This window comes from Nerophis ophidion, linkage group LG01 (genome assembly GCF_033978795.1).
Source record: "Nerophis ophidion isolate RoL-2023_Sa linkage group LG01, RoL_Noph_v1.0, whole genome shotgun sequence".
In the NCBI taxonomy this organism is placed as follows: domain Eukaryota; kingdom Metazoa; phylum Chordata; class Actinopteri; order Syngnathiformes; family Syngnathidae; genus Nerophis; species Nerophis ophidion.
Window position 1 is genome coordinate 88,278,692 of NC_084611.1, and position 22,248 is coordinate 88,300,939.

The following is a 22,248-nucleotide window of genomic DNA, read 5'->3' on the forward strand; positions in this document are numbered from 1 at the left end:
TTGATTTAATAAAAAAAAAATGTTTTTCTGCGGGCCACGGCACGGTGGTTGGGGACCACTGCTCTAAAGGTCTCCAGGAGCAAACTCAAGTGTGAAGTGTTCATTATTTAGATTAAAACCTCCACCAAGCATGACAAATACAATAATTTCATTAAAAAATAGATTTTAAATTGATAAATAATAATACATTTTATTCTATTTGGATTCATTTACAAAATTATTTTCAGTCCAAAAAAATATTAATTATTTACTTTTGTCCGGGAATGGCTGAACATAAAGGATTTTTCTTTGTTGACATGGTTATCCTGATTACTGGTTATATTAAAACCTCTAAAATGCATATCACAGTTATTAAAAACTATTTAAATAACAGTTTTGTACGTACAAAACGTGCAGTTACGCAACATTTTGTCTCCTGACCTCTAAAGCAGGGGTCAGCAACCTTTTTGAAACCAAGAGCTACTTCTTGGGTACTGATTAATGCGAAGGGCTACCAGTTTGATACACACTTAAATAAATTGCCCTAAATAGCCAATTTGCTCAATTTACCTTCAATAAATAATTATATATATATATATAAATGGGTATTTCTGTCTGTCATTCCATTGTACATTTTTTTTCCTTTTACGGAAGGTTTTTTGTAGAGAATAAATGATGAAAAAAACACTTAATTGAACAGGTTAAAAGAGGAGAAAAAATATGACAATAAAAAAATCAAACATAGTTTATCTTCAATTTCGACTCTTTAAAATTCAACCGAAAAAAATGAATACAAAAACTAGCTAATTCGAATCTTTTTGAAAAAATTAAAAAAAAAAATTTATGGAACATCATTAGTAATTTTTCCCGATTAAAATTAATTTTAAAATTTTGATGACATGTTTTAAATAGGTTGAAATCCAATCTGCACTTTGTTAGAATATATAACAAATTGGACCAAGCTATATTTCTAACAAAGACAAATCATTATTTCTTCTAGATTTTCCAGGACAAAAATGTTAAAAGACATTGAAATAAGATTTAAAATTGATTCTACAGATTTTCTAAATTTGTCTGAATATTTTTTTTGAATTTTAATCATAATAACTTTGAAGAAATACTGTATATCACAAATATTCTTTGTCGAAAAAACAGAAGCTAAAATGAAGAATTAAATTAAAATGTATTTATTATTATACACAAAAAAAAATACTTGAACATTGATTTAAATTGTCAGGAAAGAAGAGGAAGGAATTTAAAAGGTAAAAAGGTACATGTGTTTAAAAATCCTAAAATCATTTTAAGGTTGTATTTTTTTTCCAAAATTGTCTTTCCGAAAGTTATAAGAAGCAAAGTAAAAAAATAAATGAATTTATTTCAACAAGTGAAGACCAAGTCTTTAAAATATTTTCTTGGATTTTCAAATTCTATTTGAGTTTTGTCTCTTTTAAACTTAAAAATGTCGAGCAAAGCGAGACCAGCTTGCTAGTAAATACATAAAATGTAAAAAATAGAGGCAGCTCACTGGTAAGTGCTGCTATTTGAGCTATTTTTAGAACAGGCCAGCGGGCGACTCATCTTGTCCTTACGGGCACCGCGTTGGTGACCCCTGATTTAGATTATAACCTCTACCAAGCATGAACAATACAATAATTTAATAAAAATGCATTTAAATTGATAAATAATAATACATTTTATTTATTTGGATTCATTTCCAAAATAATTTTTTGTCCAAAAAATACTAATTGTTTACTTTAGTCGGGGAATGGCTGAACATAAAGGGTTTTTTTTTTTGTTGACATGGTTATCCTGATTATTGGTCACATTAAAACCTCTAAAATGCATATCACAGTTATTAAAAACAATTTAAATAACAGTTTTCTACGTACAAAATGTTCAGTTACGCAACATCCTGTCTCGTAACCTCTAAAGCAGGGGTGTCGAACTCATTTTAGATGGGGGGCCACATGGAGAAAAGTCTACTCCCAAATGGGCCGGACTGGTAAAATCATGGCACGATAACTTAAAAATAAAGACAAATTTTCTTTGTTTAAAAATAGAACAAGCGCATTCTGAAAATGTACAAATCATAATGTTGTTTGTTTTTATTTACATTTACATGTTGCGGTTAATAGTATTCTTCCTTCATTTGACGTTATTTATACTTTCTAAAATAAATAATGTGATAATGTTTAGCAGTCAACTCAATGGTGTTATTTTTCAATCTATCAAGATATAAAAAAACTATATCAAAATCAAATTACAGGATGTTATTTGCGTAGTTTGCTCATTTTCCTCAACTGGCGCACTAACACCATGTGGATTATTTTGTACATACGTAGCATCATCTACAAAGATACAAAGAATTGCTATTGCGACATCTAGTGGACACATTTAGAACAGCAGTTTCTTTCATTCAAAAATTTCAGCTCATTTTTATACTTAGCAAACATCCTCCTGCGGGCCGAATAAGACCTGTTCGAGGGCCTGATCCAGCCCTCGGGCCACAATTTTGACACTCCTGCTCTGAAGGTTTCGTGGCCACATGCGTGGACAGCAACTTTTAGCTCTTATTTCCAAAATTGAGCACTTAAATATTTTTGGAATAATTTGAAGACCAATTAAATAGAATAATAATTTCAATAAGAAGCAGCAGCTGTTTGGTTTTATCTTAGTAGTTTTCTTTAATAAAATCAGAGGTGTTGAAATTGTCATGTAAAATCGCTAATGCTAATCCGTAGCAAGTCGATGTATATTAGCATCAAGCTGGTGCATTTTTTGGAAAAGGGGAGCCTTACTTTACTTACATTAGAGCGTTTCTTTTTGAGTACATTTCTTTGTTGGCATTGAAAATTGTATTTGAAATGGCTGAGTCTGCTCTCAGTGCTGCTGGAGCAACCACCCCTTGGAGACGCTACGCTGCTAAATATGACAAAAAACTTGGAGACGCTACGCTGCTAAAAATAACAAAAAACTTGGAGACGCTACGCTGCTAAATATGACAAAAAACTTGGAGACGCTACGCTGCTAAAAATAACAAAAAACTTGGAGACGCTACGCTGCTAAATATGACAAAAAACTTGGAGACGCTACGCAGCTAAAAATAACAAAAAAACTAACAATAAGGTAAAGTTTGGTACTACTTCAGGAATAGGGTTGGAAGATTTGAAAAATGTATTAAAAACATTTAAATAAATAAGAATAATCCTGCAAATAATTAGAATTTTTTTAGAAAGAATTGTAAAAATTATTTAGAAAATTTGAAGAAGAGTTTGAAAAATTCAGAGAATCATTTGAGAAATATTTTTGGAATAATTTGAAGACCAAATAAAACAAATAATAATGTAAATAAGAAGCAGCAGCTGTTTGGTTGCTTCTTAGTAGTTTTCTTTAATAAATTCGGAGGTGTTGAAATCGCCATGTAAAATCGCTAATGCTAATCCGTAGCATGTCAATAGCAAAACCAATGTATATTAGCATCAAGCTAGTGCATTTTTGGAAAAGTACTAATCTACATTGGATTTTGCGATTCAGGAATGGGGTTAGAGAATTTGAAACATTAAAAAAATAAAAATTAATAAGAATAATCCTGCAAATAATTCTAATTTTTTTAGTAAGATGTGTAAAAAATTTTTTAGAAAAGTTTTAAAAATTCACAGAATCATTTGAGAACTATTTTTGGAATAATTCGAAGACCAAATAAAACGAATAATAATTTAAATAAGAAGCAGCAGCTGTTTGGTTGCATCTTAGTAGTTTTCATTAACGAATTTGGAGGTGTTGAAATCGCCATGTAAAATCGCTAATGCTAATCCTTAGCATGTCAATAGCAAAACCAATGTATATTAGCATCAAGCTAGTGTATTTTTCGAAAAGTACTAAATCTACATTGGATTTTGCAATTCAGGAATGGGGTTGGAAATTTTGAAACATTAAAAAAATAAAAATTAATAAGAATAATCCTGCAAATAATTATAATTTTTTAGTAAGATTTGTAAAAATTATTTAGAAATTTTGAAGAAAAGTTTAAAAAATTAACAGAATCATTTGAGAAATATTTTTGGAATAATTTGAAGACCAAATAAATAGAATAATAATTTAAATAAGAAGCAGCAGCTGTTTGGTTGCATCTTAGTAGTTTTCATTAACGAATTTGGAGGTGTTGAAATCGCCATGTAAAATCACTAATGCTAATCCGTAGCATGTCAATAGCAAAACCAATGTATATTAGCATCAAGCTAGTGCATTTTTGGAGAATTTGAAACATTAAAAAAAATAAAAATTAATAAGAATAATCCTGCAAAAAATTATAATTTTTTTAGTAAGATTTGTAAAAATGATTTAGAAATTTTGAAGAAAAGTTTTAAAAATTCACAGAATCATTTGAGAAATATTTTTGGAATAATTTGAAGACCAAATAAAACGAATAATAATTTAAATAAGAAGCAGCAGCTGTTTGGTTGCATCTTAGTAGTTTTCATTAATAAATTCAGAGGTGTTGAAATCGCCATGTAAAATCGCTAATGCTAATCCGTAGCATGTCAATAGCAAAACCAATGTATATTAGCATGAAGCTAGTGCATTTTTCGAAAAGTACTAAATCTACATTGGATTTTGCGATTCAGGAATGGGGTTGGAGAATTTGAAACATTAAAAAAATAAAAAATTAATAAGAATAATCCTGCAAATAATTCTATTTTTTTTAGTAAGATGTGTAAAAATTATTTAGAAAAGTTTTAAAAATTCACAGAATCATTTGAGAAATATTTTTGAAATAATTCGAAGACCAAATAAAACGAATAATAATTTAAATAAGAAGCAGCAGCTGTTTGGTTGCATCTTAGTAGTTTTCATTAATAAATTCAGAGGTGTTGAAATCGCCATGTAAAATCGCTAATGCTAATCCGTAGCATGTCAATAGCAAAACCAATGTATATTAGCATCAAGCTAGTGCATTTTTGGAAAAGTACTAAATCTACATTGGATTTTGCGATTCAGGAATGGGGTTGGAGATTTTGAAACATTAAAAAAATAAAAATTAATAAGAATAATCCTGCAAATAATTATAATTTTTTTAGTAAGATTTGTAAAAATAATTTAGAAATTTTGAAGAAAAGTTTTAAAAATTCACAGAATCATTTGAGAAATATTTTTGGAATAATTCGAAGACCAAATAAAACGAATAATCATTTAAATAAGAAGCAGCAGCTGTTTGGTTGCATCTTGGTAGTTTTCATTAATAAATTCAGAGGTGTTGAAATCGCCATGTAAAATCGCTAATGCTAATCCGTAGCATTTCAATAGCAAAACCAATGTATATTAGCATCAAGCTAGTGCATTTTTGGAAAAGTACTAAATCTACATTGGATTTTGCGATTCAGGAATGGGGTTGGAGAATTTGAAACATTAAAAAAATAAAAATTAATAAGAATAATCCTGCAAATAATTCAAATTTTTTAGTAAGATTTGTAAAAATTATTTAGAAATTTTGAAGAAAAGTTTTAAAAATTCACAGAATCCTTTGAGAAATATTTTTGGAATAATTTGAAGACCAAATAAAACGAATAATAATTTGAATAAGAAGCAGCAGCTGTTTGGTTGCATCTTAGTAGTTTTCATTAATAAATCCCGAGGTGTTGAAATCGCCATGTAAAATCGCTAATGCTGATCCGTAGCATGTCAATAGCAAAACCAATGTATATTAGCATCAAGCTAGTGCATTTTTCGAAAAGCACTAAATCTACATTGGATTTTCAGATTCAGGAATGGGGTTGGAGAATTTGAAACATTAAATAAATAAAAATTAATAAGAATAATCCTGCAAATAATTCAATTTTTTTTAGTAAGATGTGTAAAAAATATTTAGAAAAGTTTTAAAAATTCACAGAATCATTTGAGAAATATTTTTGGAATAATTCGAAGACCAAATAAAACGAATAATAATTTAAATAAGAAGCAGCAGCTGTTTGGTTGCATCTTAGTAGTTTTCATTAATACATTCAGAGGTGTTGAAATCGCCATGTAAAATCGCTAATGCTAATCTGTAGCATGTCAATAGCAAAACCAATGTATATTAGCATCAAGCTAGTGCATTTTTGGAAAAGTACTAAATCTACATTGGATTTTGCGATTCAGGAATGGGGTTGGAGAATTTGAAACATTAAAAAAATAAAAATTAATAAGAATAATCCTGCAAATAATTATATTTTTTTTAGTAAGATTTGTAAAAATTATTTAGAAATTTTGAAGAAAAGTTTAAAAAATTCACAGAATCATTTGAGAAATATTTTTTGAATAATTCGAAGACCAAATAAAACGAATAATAATTTAAATAAGAAGCAGCAGCTGTTTGGTTGCATCTTAGTAGTTTTCATTAATAAATTCAGAGGTGTTGAAATTGTCATGTAAAATCGCTAATACTAATCCGTAGCATGTCAATAGCAAAACCAATGTATATTAGCATCAAGCTAGTGCATTTTTCGAAAAGTACTAAATCTACATTGGATTTTGCGATTCAGGAATGGGGTTGGAGAATTTGAAACATTAAATAAATAAAAATTAATAAGAATAATCCTGCAAATAATTCTAATTTTTTAGTAAGATGTGTAAAAATTATTTAGAAAAGTTTTAAAAATTCACAGAATCATTTGAGAAATATTTTTGGAATAATTCGAAGACCAAATAAAACGAATAATAATTTAAATAAGAAGCAGCAGCTGTTTGGTTGCATCCTAGTAGTTTTCATTAACAAATTCAGAGGTGTTGAAATCGCCATGTAAAATCACTAATGCTAATTCGTAGCATGTCAATAGCAAAACCAATGTATATTTGCATCAAGCTAGTGCATTTTTGGAAAAGTACTAAATCTACATTGGATTTTGCGATTCAGGAATGGGGTTGGAGAATTTGAAACATTGAAAAAATAAAAATTAATAAGAATAATCCTGCAAATAATTATAATTCTTCAGTAAGATTTGTAAAAATTATTTAGAAATTTTGAAGAAAAGTTTAAAAATTCACAGAATCATTTGAGAAATATTTTTGGAATAATTTGAAAACCAAATAAAACGAATAATAATTTAAATAAGAAGCAGCAGCTGTTTGGTTGCATTTTAGTAGTTTTCATTATTAAATTCAGAGGTGTTGAAATTGTCATGTAAAATCGCTAATGCTAATCCGTAGCATGTCAATAGCAAAACCAATGTATATTAGCATCAAGCTAGTGCATTTTTCGAAAAGTACTAAATCTACATTGGATTTTGCGATTCAGGAATGGGGTTGGAGAATTTGAAACATTAAAAAAATAAAAATTAATAAGAATAATCCTGCAAATAATTATAATTTTTTAGTAAGAATTGTAAAAAATATTAAGAAAGTTTGAAGAAAAGTTTTAAAAATTCACAGAATCATTTCAGAAATATTTTTGGAATAATTCGAAGACCAAATAAAACGAATAATAATTTAAATAAGAAGCAGCAGCTGTTTGGTTGCATCTTAGTAGTTTTCATTAACGAATTCGGAGGTGTTGAAATCGCCATGTAAAATCGCTAATGCTAATCCGTAGCATGTCAATAGCAAAACCAATGTATATTAGCATCAAGCTAGTGCATTTTTGGACAAGTACTAAATCTACATTGGATTTTGCGATTCAGGAATGGGGTTGGAGAATTTGAAACATTAAATAAATAAAAATTAATAAGAATAATCCTGCAAATAATTCTAATTTTTTAGTAAGATGTGTAAAAATTATTTAGAAAAGTTTTAAAAATTCACAGAATCATTTGAGAAATATTTTTGGAATAATTCGAAGACCAAATAAAACGAATAAGAATTTAAATAAGAAGCAGCAGCTGTTTGGTTGCATCTTAGTAGTTTTCATTAACGAATTTGGAGGTGTTGAAATCGCCATGTAAAATCGCTAATGCTAATCCGTAGCATTTCAATAGCAAAACCAATGTATATTAGCATCAAGCTAGTGCATTTTTGGAAAAGTACTAAATCTACATTGGATTTTGCGATTCGGTCGGTGTCCAAAAAAGTACCGTATTCCGGACCCGTCCCTAATTACCACCACCTACAGGACAGGAGTGGAATGTCAACTAGTCTGTAGACATTATGCTTGTATTTCCAGAGTTTTAGGAGAAAATAAAATGTTTTATTTTGAAACAAAGTCGATCCGGATCTAATCCAGATCGCTCGTCTCATATAGATGCATCGTCCGATAAAGTTTAGGCCTTGGCGGAGGTCATAGGGCGGTGTCGTTTGGTGATGACGGTGGAGGACATCGAGAAAGACCAGCTGATACAATGTCGCATGTGATGCTTGATGAAGAGACGCTTTGAAGGACAGGAAGGAGAAATGGACGCCGGGAGGTACAGGAAGTGGATCGGACTGTGATCTGCTTCCGGCTGACACAGCAATAATATTGTCCGGCCAACACGGGTCTTTCTGTGTTTGGTGGCGGGACGGGTGGGGGGGTGAGGATGAGGAAGAGGACCATGGGGGGAGGGGGGGGGAGTTACTTACGTGAAGGCGAAGGCCACCAGAGCACCACTAACCACTATAAAGTCCAGAATGTTCCACAGGTCGCGGAAGTAGGAGCCCTGGTGGAGGAACAGGCCTAGAACCACCATCTGGAAGACAGGGGGGGGCGTGCTCAGTCGCTACGGCAACGGACTTATGTTGACATCATATTCGAATTGGACGCTCTAATTCAGGGGTGTCCAAACTTTGTCCACTGAGGGCCACACACTGAAAATTCAAATATATGTATAAAAAAATATACATTTCAGCCTCCACTCAGGCTGAAGGGTTTTGGTCCCAAAAAATATAAAAAAAGTGTCATTATTCTGTATTTTTTAGAAATTATTATTCAAGTTTTAAATATCTAGATCAGTGGTTCTTAACCTTGTTGGAGGTACCGAACCCCCACATTCACCCAACCCTTCTTAGTGAACAATAAAATGTTTAGTTTTTTTCCAATTCAAGACAAAGTTATATGTTTTTGGTAAAACTTTAGTATGGGGAACATACCGTATTCCCTTGAATAAATTTAAAACCTCTTCTCACCCCTGCACTTACCAAAGGCATGCGGTAAAAGTAAGCAGGCGCTAATAATTATAAAACCTCTTCTTACCCCTGCACTTACCAAAGGCATGCGGTAAAAGTAAGCAGGCGCTAATAATCATAAAACCTCTCCTCACCCCTGCACTTACCAAAGGCATGCGGTAAAAGTAAGCAGGCGCTAATAATCATAAAACCTCTTCTTACCCCTGCACTTACCAAAGGCATGCGGTAAAAGTAAGCAGGCGCTAATAATCATAAAACCTCTTCTTACCCCTGCACTTACCAAAGGCATGCGGTAAAAGTAAGCAGGCGCTAATAATCATAAAACCTCTTCTCACCCCTGCACTTACCAAAGGCATGCGGTAAAAGTAAGCAGGCGCTAATAATCATAAAACCTCTTCTTACCCCTGCACTTACCAAAGGCATGCGGTAAAAGTAAGCAGGCGCTAATAATCATAAAACCTCTTCTTACCCCTGCACTTATCAAAGGCATGCGGTAAAAGTAAGCAGGCGCTAATAATCATAAAACCTCTTCTTACCCATGCACTTACCAAAGGCATGCGGTAAAAGTAAGCAGGCGCTAATAATCATAAAACCTCTTCTTACCCCTGCACTTACCAAAGGCATGCGGTAAAAGTAAGCAGGCGCTAATAATTATAAAACCTCTTCTCACCCCTGCACTTACCAAAGGCATGCGGTAAAAGTAAGCAGGCGCTAATAATCATAAAACTTCTTCTTACCCCTGCACTTACCAAAGGCATGCGGTAAAAGTAAGCAGGCGCTGATAATCATAAAACCTCTTCTCACCCCTGCGCTAACCAAAGGCATGTGGTAAAAGTAAGCAGGCGCTAATAATTATAAAACCTCTTCTTAACCCTGCACTTACCAAAGGCATGCGGTAAAAGTAAGCAGGCGCTAATAATTATAAAACCTCTTCTTACCCCTGCGCTTACCAATGGCATGCAGTAAAAAATTGAGTGTGATAAAAAAAAAAATAATAATAAAAAATTATTCTGTGGCCGCGACCCTGGGGTTGGCCCGCCGGACACATGCATATCGCTGCTTTTCATACGAGAATGCAATGCATACTTGGTCAAAAGCCATACCTTTTACACTGATGGTTGTGATATTAACAACTTTAACACTTTTGCTAATATGCGCCACACTCTGTGAACCCACACCAAACACATTTCTTGGAGAACATTGGCTCTGTAACACATTTTAAACGCAACATAAGAAATACCCAGAATTCCAATGCATCCATGACTCTTGGCTATATTATACACGCGCTCCCAACCCCGCCCACCTCAACCGACTCACGGGGGGGGGGGGGTGTGCAAGCGGGTGTATGATATAGGGGACGGCGTGGCGCAGTGGAAGAGTGGCCGTGCACAACCCGAGGGTCCCTGGTTCAAATCCCACCTAGTACCAACCTCGACACGTCCGTTGTGTCCTGAGCAAGACACTTCACCCTTGCTCCTGATGGGTGCTGGTTGGCGCCTTGCATGGCAGCTCCCTCCATCAGTGTGTGAGTGTGTGTGTGAATGGGTGAATGTGGAAGTAGTGTCAAAGCGCTTTGAGTACCTTGAAGGTAGAAAAGCGCTATACAAGTACAACCCATTTGTCATTTATATAGCCAAGAGTCATAGATGCATTGGAATTCCGGGTCATTCTTATGTTGCGTTTAGAATGTGTTACAGAGCCAATGTTGTCCAGAAATGTGTTTGGTGTGGGTTCACCGAGTGTGGCGCATATTTGTAAGAGTGTTAAAGTTGTTTATATCACAACCATCAGTGTGACCTGTATGGCTGTGGAACCAGGGTCCGACTTATTTAAGTGTTAGAAAATAAATTACACATTTTTTTTTACTGTTTACTTTTAACACAATAATCTCGAGATCGACTTCAGATCTATCCGTCAATTATAAGTTTTATTGTTGTTTATGTGTTTTTTGTTTGTTTTAGGCCCTTCTTTAAAAAAAAAAAAAAACAGCTAAGTTTTTATATGGCAAACACAAAATATGCAACATTCTCCCCCCAAAAATATGTCTAAGTGGAAAATTTGACGTGACGTAATTAGAGCCTTGAATAGGTCAATAATTCCTAAAGACTGACTTTGATTCATTATTATTTTTTAAAGAAAGAGACAGCCTGCATGGCAGCTTTGTGTTATTAGAGTAAACATTGCGACATTTTCTTGTTACATTTCACCCGTTTGCTCTTTTTTATATCACTTTTTGCGTTTAAAATGTTTTTCAAATCCATCCATCCATCCATCATCTTCCGCTTATCCGAGGTCGGGTCGCGGGGGCAACAGCCTAAGCAGGGAAACCCAGACTTCCCTCTCCCCAGCCACTTCGTCTAGCTCTTCCCGGGGGATCCCGAGGCGTTCCCAGGCCAGCCGGGAGACATAGTCTTCCCAACGTGTCCTGGGTCTTCCCTGTGGCCTCCTACCGGTTGGACGTGCCCTAAACACCTCCCTAGGGAGGCGTTCGGGTGGCATCCTGACCAGATGCCCGAACCACCTCATCTGGCTCCTCTCGATGTGGAGGAGCAGCGGCTTTACTTTGAGTTCCTCCCGGATGGCAGAGCTTCTCACCCTATCTCTAAGGGAGAGACCTGGAAACTCATTTGGGCCGCTTGTACCCGTGATCTTATCCTTTCGGTCATGACCCAAAGCTCATGACCATAGGTGAGGATGGGAACGTAGATCGACCGGTAAATTGAGAGCTTTGCCTTCCGGCTCAGCTCCTTCTTCACCACAACGGATCGGTACAACGTCCGCATTACTGAAGACGCCACACCGATCCGCCTGTCGCTCTCACGATCCACTCTTCCCCCACTCGTGAACAAGACTCCTAGGTACTTGAACTCCTCCACTTGGGACAGGGTCTCCTCCCCAACCCGGAGATGGCATTCCACCCTTTTCCGGGCGAGAACCATGGACTCGGACTTGGAGGTGCTGATTCTCATTCCGGTCGCTTCACACTCGGCTGCAAACCGATCCAGTGAGAGCTGAAGATCCCGGTCAGATGAAGCCATCAGGACCACATCATCTGCAAAAAGCAGAGACCTAATCCTGCGGTCACCAAACCGGAACCCCTCAACGCCTTGACTGCGCAGAGAAATTCTGTCCATAAAAGTTCTGAACAGAATCGGTGACAAAGAACAGCCTTGGCGGAGTCCAACCCTCACTGGAAATGTGTTCGATTTACTGCCGGCAATGCGGACCAAGCTCTGGCACTGATCGTACAGGAAGTGGACCGCCACAATAAGACAGTCCGGTACCCCATACTCTCTGAGCACTCCCCACAGGACTTCCCGAGGGACACGGTCCAATGCCTTCTCCAAGTCCACGAAGCACATGTAGACTGGTTGGGCAAACTCCCATGCACCCTCAAGAACCCTGCCGAGAGTATAGAGCTGGTCCACAGTTCCACGACCAGGACGAAAACCACACTGTTCCTCCTGAATCCCAGGTTCGACTCTCCGTATTTTTAAAATGTGCCGTGGGGTCGTTAAAAAAATTACCTGCGGGCCGCTGCACTTTGGACACCCCTGCTCTAATTTTTAAGAAAAACTAGCCGATTCCAATATCGCCACGAAAATTGCCAGAGACGTCCATTATGACAGGACACAGGTAAAAGTCTCGAGAACCCATGTTTGAAAACTAACAGGAAGTCGGACATTTTTAAGTCAGAAACAGGGGTCGTATTTTAACGAACTCCCTCTAGGGACTTCAGTTGCGGTTAAAATGACAACTACTACAACTATAAGCGATGATACATTTCCAAAGAATTTTGCTTACGCCATGCGATGTGGGCGTGGCTTGGCGCCCAATTTTGATTTGATTAATCTTCGCAAAAATCCGTCAACATCTTTACTGTCTTGCTTCTGGTGAGGGCGGTCACATTTTTTTCCCGCTTCCCCTCCGGGTGATGGACAGCGCTTCATAGCAGCAGTCGCCCTCCAGGGCTCCAACTCCCCACCCCCTCTGTTGTGAGTTGTCAAGATTAAATGTAACGTGTTTATGTGTGCGTTGCATGGCGTTTTTTTTCCCACTCCAGACTGGGCGCCCCTTGAGGAGCCCAGTCGAGATTGTATTTTTTTACTCATCTTCTTCCCCGGCGTTTGACCTTTTTCTTATCTTTTACGGGGCGCCTTGTGGCGACCCGTCAACGTTCCTGTTCTGTAACCCTGTACACTGTTTCTTCGTCTAATCTTGAATGAGTTTGTGCTGAAAACCAAGTTTTGTTGTACTTGTGCAATGACAATAAAGCCCTATCCTATTTACAACCCGGCGCCACAAACTCAGATCTTGATCGGAATTGGTACAAATGTCGACGATGACGCCCTGAAGCGGTCAGAAACTCTTCGTGCCCATTGGTAGTGGGCGGAGCCTGGCGGCGAAAACTGCTCAATCATCCATCAAACTGTCACTGCCGCACTTTGGATAATAAGGTCTGATAAAAACGACTCACCTTGATCAGCATTTCAAAAGTGAACACGCCGGTGAAGACGTAGTCGAAATAGCGCAGCACCTGCGGATGAAACGTAGTTAGCACGGGCCGCTACAAGCAGATGCTAAATGCATGACAGTGAGGGATGTTAACATCCGACTTGAAACATCACATGTGCACGTTTAAACTTTTATGGTAGCCAGAGTTTCACCCTGGAACAAACTATTTTTTTTTGTATCCATAGGGTTCTTTTGGGAAAACTCAGTACAAAACAGTGTTCTTTCGCCACTTTGCAGTCGGCTTACTGCATCGCTGATTTTACTATTGACTCCATAGTAGCTATTTTAGTTTTCATGTACGTATGTTTTAGAGTATATCAGGTGTTTTAAGAGCATAAGAAGTTTTTGTGCAGGGCTTATGAAGACTTTAAATCAGGGGGATGGGCATAAGTCCAATAAGCAATTTGGCCTGGCGCTGTGTTTTCATATAATATACAAGTAGGCAACGGCCTAATTGCTACCCATTTTGTTGCCATCTGGTGGCCAAAGAAAGTAACTCAAATCAGTTGCTATTAATTACACATCAATGTGAATGCATGCACAGCATTCACTTATCTGACCCAATCCAAACAACCTTCCCCAGTCATGGTGCAGGCGAAAAAATTCAACCAGCACAATAAACATTATAGATATTTCTGATGGATTAAAAAGAAACTTTAAGGTTGGTTGTCACGGAAGTAAAAAAAGGTATGGGTCAAATTTTGACATTTAATAACCAGTTATAATAATAGAGTGATTCTATGTTGTCTGTCGCCATCTCCTGGTGAATGTTGGCTATGGCGTTATGGGGTTGCTTTTTGATTGCCCAACGATTTACGTGGTGTTGGGCACCTGACGGCAAGTGAGGGAGTCTGTTCTGAAGGCCACAGTAAAGAGACATAACTTCATCACCTCGCCTGGTTATTGACTCCAACCAAATATATTACACCGTCGACGAGCAAAAGGAAGAAATAAATGGCAGAACGAAGGTTACTCAGATAGTGAATTTTTTTTTTTTTTTTAGTAACCAGCAAGCACAGTACAGTTAGTAGAACAACTGTGTTTTTATTACTGTGTATTTGATAGGTGCCGTCTGAAATTGAACAATTTCTTTTATTTATATATATAATAAAATACATATATATATAAATATATAATTCACTGAAAATCAAGTATTTCATATATATATATATATATATATATATATATATATATATATATATATATATATATATATATGAAATACTTGACTTTCAGTGAATTCTAGATATATATATATTTATTTTATTATATATATACAAATAAAAGAAATAGTTGAATTTCAGACGGCACCAATGAAATACACAGTAATAAAAACTGTTGTTCTACCAACTGTACTGTGCTTGCTGGTTACTAAAAAACAACAGCAACCCTTACCTTTCACTATTTGAGTAACCTTTGTTCTGCCATTTATTTCTTAATTTTGCTCGTCGACGGTGTAATATATTGGGTTGGAGTCAATAACCAGGCGAGGTGATGAAGTTATGTCTCTTTACTGTGGGCTTCAGAATAGACTATATATATATATATATATATATATATATATATATATATATATATATATATATATATATATATATATATATATATATATATATATATATATATATATATATATATATATATATATGAAATACTCAAGTTGGCGAATCGTAGATGTGAATATCTTCCTCCCCTCTTAACCATATCAATAAAAACACAACATGTCAACATTTTTACAAAACGCTCCAAAGAGGCGAGATTACTCATACTGCGCTGGGGGTGGGTTAGGGTGAACAAATCAAGCGCTCCTTTTCGACTACTCATGCCTGTCGTAAACATCACCTGAGCTTCCTGTAAACAAAGATGGTTTCCGACTGCTATTTGCATCAAATAATATAGGTCTTCAGAAGCAGGAAGTAGTAAGTATGTGTAAATAAACGTGCATTCCTACTTTCAACGGTGGAAAAGCATATTTTTAAAAAAGTTTGGGGGGGGGACACTTTGTCCGAGGTTCTCACGTTGTTTTGAGGTGAATCCGGGGACACCGGGTCTTCTGCGGCGAGCGCGATGCTGCTCATGGCGATGACGGACAAAATGCTGAACTCAAAGTACTTGAGTGTCAGGATGTAGTGGCAGCACTTCCGGAACCTGGGGAGCAAACAGTGTCCACAAAGTGAAGCGCAGCAGGCCTGGTCAGGAAGACATCAGGACGAGGGCGACTCACGGGTTGGTGGTAGACATGATGAAGCAGGAGCTGTACGGAGGCATGGGCTTCGGCCCGTCCTCGTCTCCTTCGTCGTCATCGTCCTCCTTCTTCTCCTCGTTCTTCTTCTGATCCGTGTTGGCGTTCTTGTTCACTGCGGGGGGCGATACGCAGACGTTGAAGCCCTCGAAAGGCGACAGAGGGCAGAGGGACTCACCTTGCAGGATGGCGTTGGTGGACGGGTAGGGGTAGACGGGGGGCATGTCGATGCTGGTGTAGTCGGGCTTGGCCATGCTGCTCAGGATCAGGCTGTCCATGCTGTGGAGAAGCGTGTGGGTGTCGGCATCGCAGCAGTTCAGCAGGTTGTTGACGTCGTCGGGGTGGTCCGGCGGCAGGTCGTACGGCCGACTGGCGAGCCTGCTGTTGTTGCGCAGGTTGTCCAAGTCCTCGTTGTGCTGCTGGATGGGCCGCGTGGTGGACAGGCTGGTCCCTGTGCCGTGGTGCTCCCTGGGGGTGGGGAGGGGAAGAATGAGCCCTGATGCTACCATCCAGCAAATCACAAGCTTTACTTGTTACCATCTAGCCAATCACAGGCCATACCTGCTGGCATTCAGCCAATCACATGCCTTATCTGCTACGCATCGGCTAACCACGAGCCTCATCTGCTACCAGGCTGCCAAGTACAAGCCTTATCTGCTATCATCCAGACAATTACAAGCCTTACATGCTATCATTTAACCAATCACAAGCCTTATCTGCAACCATTCTACCAATCACAAGTGTTACTTGCTACCATGCAGCCAACCACAAGGCTTACCGGGCTACTATCCAACCAATCACAAATCCTACGTAGATTAAGCTGCTACCATTCCTTATTTGCAACCATCCAGTCAATCAGAAAACTAACCTGCTACCATACAACAAATCACAAGCTTTAACTGCTAATATCCAGCCAATCAGAAGCCTTAATTGCTACCGTGAACCAACCACAAGCCTTACTTGCTACAATTCAGCCGATAAGAATCCTTACTTGCTACAATCCAACTAATCACAAGCCTTATTTGCTACTATCCAACCAATCACAAGCCTTATTTGCTACTATCCAACCAATCACAAACCTTAACTGCTACCATCCAGCCAATCACAAGCCTTACCTGCTACAATCCAGCCAATCACAAGCCTTACCTGCTACAATCCAGCCAATCAGAAGCCGTATCGGCTACCATCCGATTAATCAGAATCCTTATCTGCTACTATCCAACTAATCACAAGCCTTACTTGTTACAATCCAACCAATCACAAGCCTTGATTGCTATCATCCAACCAATCACAAGCCTTAACTGCTATCATCTAGCCAATCACAAGCCTTACTTGCTATCATCCAACCAATCACAAGCCTTACCTGCTACCACCCAGCCAATCAGAAGCCTTACTTACTACCATCAACCAATCACAAGCCTTACTTGCTACCATTCAGCCGATAAGAATCCATACTTGCTACAATCCAACTAATCACAAGCCTTATTTGCTACTATCCAACCAATCACAAGCCTTATTTGCTACTATCCAACCAATCACAAACCTTGACTGCTACAATCCAGCCAATCACAAGCCTTACCTGCTACAATCCAGCAAATCAGAAGCCTTACTTGCTACCATCCAACCAATCACAAGCCTTACTTGCTACCATCCATCCAATCACAAGCCTTATCTGCTACCATCAGATCAATCGGAATCCTTACCTGCTACCATCCAGCCAATCAGAAGCCTTGCTTGCTACCATCAACCAATCACAAGCCTTACTTGCTACCATTCAGCCGATAATAATCCATACTTGCTACAATCCAACTAACAACAAGCCTTATTTGCTACTATCCAACCAATCACAAGCCTTACCTGCTACAATCCAGCAAATCAGAAGCCCTACTTGCTACCATCCAACCAATCACAAGCCTTATCTGCTACCATCCGATCAATCGGAATCCTTACCATTCAGCCGATAAGAATCCTTACTTGCTACAATCCAACTAATCACAAGCCTTACTTGCTACTATACAACCAATCACAAACCTTAACTGCTACCATCCAGCCAATCACAAGTCATACCTGCTACAATTCAGCATATCAGAAGCATTACTTGCTACCATCCAACCAATCACAAGCCTTAACTGCTATCATCTAGCCAATCACAAGCCTTACTTGCTATCATCTAGCCAATCACAAGCCTTACTTGCTATCATCCGATCAATCACAATCCTTATCAGCAACTATCCAACCAATCACAAGCCTTACCTGCTATCATCCAACCAATCACAAGCCTTAACTGCTACAATCCAGCAAATCAGAAGCCTTAATTGCTACCATCCAACCAATCTCAAGCCTTATCTGCTACCATCCGATCAATCAGAATCCTTACCTGCTACTATCCAACCAATCACAAGCCTTAACTGCTACCATCCAGCCAATCACAAGCCTAAATTGCAATCATCCAACCAATCACAAGCCTTACCTGCTCAACTGCTAAAAGTTGCTGACTTTACCACAAATTAAAATAAAGAAAGTTGAGGATTTTTTTTACTCACCTTCTGGAGCGACGTCCTCTACTTCTCTCCTGGTTGCCGTGACGATGCCGCCTGCTCTTCCGACCCTCCCCGTCTTCCTCCTTCTCTCCCTCACCCTCCGCTCCCTTGGATCTGTGCCTCCTGCCCGCCTCCCCCTCCCTGGCCGCCTTGCGGTGCTGCCTGGTCCGCCGGTGCTCGTTGTTGCCCTCGCCCGCGTCGCCGCCGTGGCGAGGGGACACGCTGTAACCTTCCCTGCCCTCCCGGTTCCTGTGCCGGTGACCCCGATGACTCCGGTGGCCATGCCTCTCCTCTCCCGCCTGGGCCTCCTGGTTGTTGGACTCTGGGTCCACGTCGGCTCCCTCTACCCCAAGCTGGTCCTGGCCCGGAGTCTCCGGTCCAGCAGCCTTCTGGTGGTGGTGATGATGATGGTGGTGGTGGCGGTGATGATGGTGGTGGGCCACGCGGTGGCTGTGGTCCAGATCCTGCCGCCTGTACTCCAGGTCCAGAGGCAGTTGACCAGGCGGGGTCTTGTTGGTGTTGTTGTTGCGGTTATCCTGTGGATTTACCACAAGCGGACGGTCCAAGTGGGTCTTCATGTCCCCACGTCCTGTTCGTGGATACGACACCTGCAAGGAAAGAGGAGAATGTCAGATGATCCAACTTCAATTGAACTTCACCCGGGTTTCGTCAATAACTAACGGACTCTCCCATCTGTTAGTCCGATTTCAACTCGGACCTGGCGCACTCGCGAAAACCTACAGCATGATCCGTGGCATGCCTTTCGACTCCTGCCGAGAGCGCAGACTTCAAACTGCCTTCATCGTCCGGCTTTAAAAAATGGTGGAAGTCAGTCAAGTAAAATCAGACTTATAAACCATATTTTTAACCATGTCATCGCGTCCAAAACAGCCATTTTCAAGGCGAAAGTGAACAGGCAATGAAACATGACACCACCTTCCGACTCAATTCAATCCATCCATTTTCAACCGTCTGTTCCGTTCGGAGGGTGCTGGAGCCTATCCCAGTTGCATTCGGGCGGAAGGCGGGGGTACACCCTGGACAAGTCGCCACCTCATGGCAGGGCCAACACAGATAGACAGACAACATTCACACACTAGAGCCCATTTTAGTGTTGCCAATCAGCCTATCCCCGGGTGCATGTCTTTGGAAGTGGGAGGAGCCTATCCCCAGGTGCATGTCTTTGGAAGTGGGAGGAGCCTATCCCCAGGGGCATGTCTTTGAAAGTGGGAGGAGCCTATCCCCGGGTGCATGTCTTTGGAAGTGGGAGGAGCCTATCCCCAGGTGCATGTCTTTGGAAGTGGGAGGAGCCTATCCCCAGGTGCATGTCTTTGGAGGTGGGAGGAGCCTATCCCCAGGTAAATGTCTTTGGAAGTGGGAGGAGCCTATCCCCAGGTGCATGTCTTTGGAGGTGGGAGGAGCCTATCCCCAGGTGCATGTCTTTGGAAGTGGGAGGAGCCTATCCCTAGGTACATGTCTTTGGAGGTTGGAGGAGCCTATCCCCAGGTAAATGTCTTTGGAAGTGGGAGGAGCCTATCCCCAGGTGCATGTCTTTGGAGGTGGGAAGGGCCTATCCCCAGGTGCATGTCTTTGGAGGTGGGAGGAGCCTATCCCCAGGGGCATGTCTTTGGAAGTGGGAGGAGCCTATCCCCAGGTGCATGTCTTTGGAAGTGGGAGGGGCCTATCCCCAGGTGCATGTCTTTGGAAGTGGGAGGAGCCTATCCCCAGGTGCATGTCTTTGGAGGTGGGAGGAAGTCGGAGTACCCGGAGGGAACCCACGCAATCCCGGGGAGAACATGCAAACTCCACACAGAAAGATCCCGAGCCCAGGACCTTCAAATAAAGAAATAAAGAAATCGACAAACATAAAGAAAACGACTTAAAGAGAAAATGACTTCAATGGAATCGCCCTTGATGCCATCCAAAGTGCTCGTGCGTAACTTCAGTTCACAGAAATCCCCCGGGAAGACCCGGACGAACCGGCTGGAGAGAGAGGGACGTCTGGGGCTTCCCTGCTTAGGCTGCTGCGCCCGCTACCCACTTTCGGAGAAGTGCAATTAAAAACCTCTAAAGCATGGGTGTCAAAATATGCGCCACACTGTGAATCCACGCCAAACAAGAATGACAAACACATTTCGGGTGAACATCCGCACCGTAACACAACAGAACGAATACCTAGAACCCCTTGCAGCACTAACTCTTCCGGGAAACTTCCGGCGAACGGACCAATAATTAACGTTTTATTCATGCATTTTCTCTTGCTACTTCAAGGCTTGAATGTTTGGTTCATTCATTGTTATTTTATTTTCAAATTTATTATTAGCCTGTGGAAAAAATGTGATATTTACCTCAGAAGATTGCAAATAGAAAAAAAAGGCATAAAATGTTCATTTAAATTGTATTTGATATGCCATTGATTTTTTATTATTATTATTATTATTATTATTTGAAACTGGATTCTGCATGTCACTATAAAGTTATATAAGCCTTGCTTGTTCAATATTTAATGCAAAACTTGTTTGGGTCCCTATTAAAAGGTTAATTTTTTTCAACCTTGGCCCGCGGCTTTGTTCCGTTTAACATTTTGGCCCACCCTGTGTTTGAGTTTGACACCCCTGCTCTAAAGGCTTAGTGGCCACATGCGTGGACACCACCTTTTAGCTCTTTATTTCCAAAATTGCGTACACTACTGAATTGGGGTCTTATGTCCACTTATGTGGACACTTATACTGCCATCTGGTGGTGTCAGAAGAGTATAACATACAAAGGAATTTGGAAAAAAAAAAGTGTAAAAATAAGAATCGGCATGTCACTAAACATGAAGTACACATTTGTGTACTTATGGACTAAGTGCATTATATCAAAAGATGAATAGTTTTTATTCTAATTAGGGTCCAATAAGCCCAAATAGCAAAAGGAACGACTGTAAACAAACAGCTTGGGCCGTAAGAGGTTTTTAAGATTGTGTTCTGATCGGGGTTTTACGCTCCCAATTTCGATACAGATCATCCATAAGTGACATCAGCTGATACCATCACATGTATCATCTATAACAGAGGTAGGGAACCTATGGCTCTAGAGCCAGATGTGGCTCTTTTGATTACTGCCCCTGGCTCTCAGATAAATGTTAGCTGACATTACTTAACACGATAAGTAATGAATAATTCCACTTGTAATCACAGTGTTAAAAATAGCGTTCAAAATATAAAACATGCTCATGCATTTAGATCCATCCATCCTTTTTCTACCGCACTTGTTCAAGTAGTTGCATTAAGGGTAAGAAGTAATTTATTTATTATTGGTTAGCATAGGACTTGCCCTCCTGGGGGTTCTTCGGACCCCCAAGCACCGACATGAGAGCCTGTTTCAGGGTTACAATATTGTTTTATTTTTCAACAAGTCTCTCGGTTGCTTTCCAGCAATTGTCTTTTTCTCTTTCGTTCTCGCTCGCGCTCTGGCTCCAGCCCCAACCCCCCGTCTCTCCTCCTGGCTGCTACTTATAAACAGAGCGACAGGTGATTAGATAACAAGGCCAAGCTGGGCCATTTACGCACCTGTCGCTGATTTCGAGGCCGATCCTGGCAACACCCGGCTTCGCTGCAGGCCCGCAGGCCACACCCCCTCCACAGTTAGCTTCAGAATAACAATATTATTACGAAGAATACGAGACCTATTATACTCTAGAAATGTTGATCTTACTTAAAAATGCACGCGTTTAGTTGTGTTCAGTGTTAAACAAAAATATTATACGGCTCTTAGAGAAATACATTTTAAAATATTTGGCTTCTTGGCTCCCTCAGCCAAAAAAGGTTCCCGACCCCTGGGTTAGAGCTTTTGATGACTGCATCTGGCTCTCAGATAAATGTTAGCTGACATTACTTAACACGATAAATAATGAATAAT

General features: G+C 39.4%; 1 protein-coding gene across 9 annotated transcripts in view; it reads right to left on the minus strand.

The window, feature by feature from the left end:
* Nucleotides 1-22,248, minus strand: part of cacna1ab (calcium channel, voltage-dependent, P/Q type, alpha 1A subunit, b) — a 252,875-nt gene that overhangs the window by 118,804 nt on the left and 111,823 nt on the right. For all 9 annotated transcript variants that reach the window (XM_061914721.1, XM_061914716.1, XM_061914731.1 and 6 more), the window contains exons 20-25: nt 18,349-18,953; nt 15,984-16,273; nt 15,788-15,920; nt 15,582-15,711; nt 13,526-13,585; nt 8,506-8,612 (exon numbers count right to left, since the gene is read on the minus strand). In XM_061914721.1, coding sequence (XP_061770705.1) covers nt 8,506-8,612; nt 13,526-13,585; nt 15,582-15,711; nt 15,788-15,920; nt 15,984-16,273; nt 18,349-18,953 — 1,325 coding nt within the window. The remainder of the gene's footprint in view (nt 1-8,505; nt 8,613-13,525; nt 13,586-15,581; nt 15,712-15,787; nt 15,921-15,983; nt 16,274-18,348; nt 18,954-22,248) is intronic.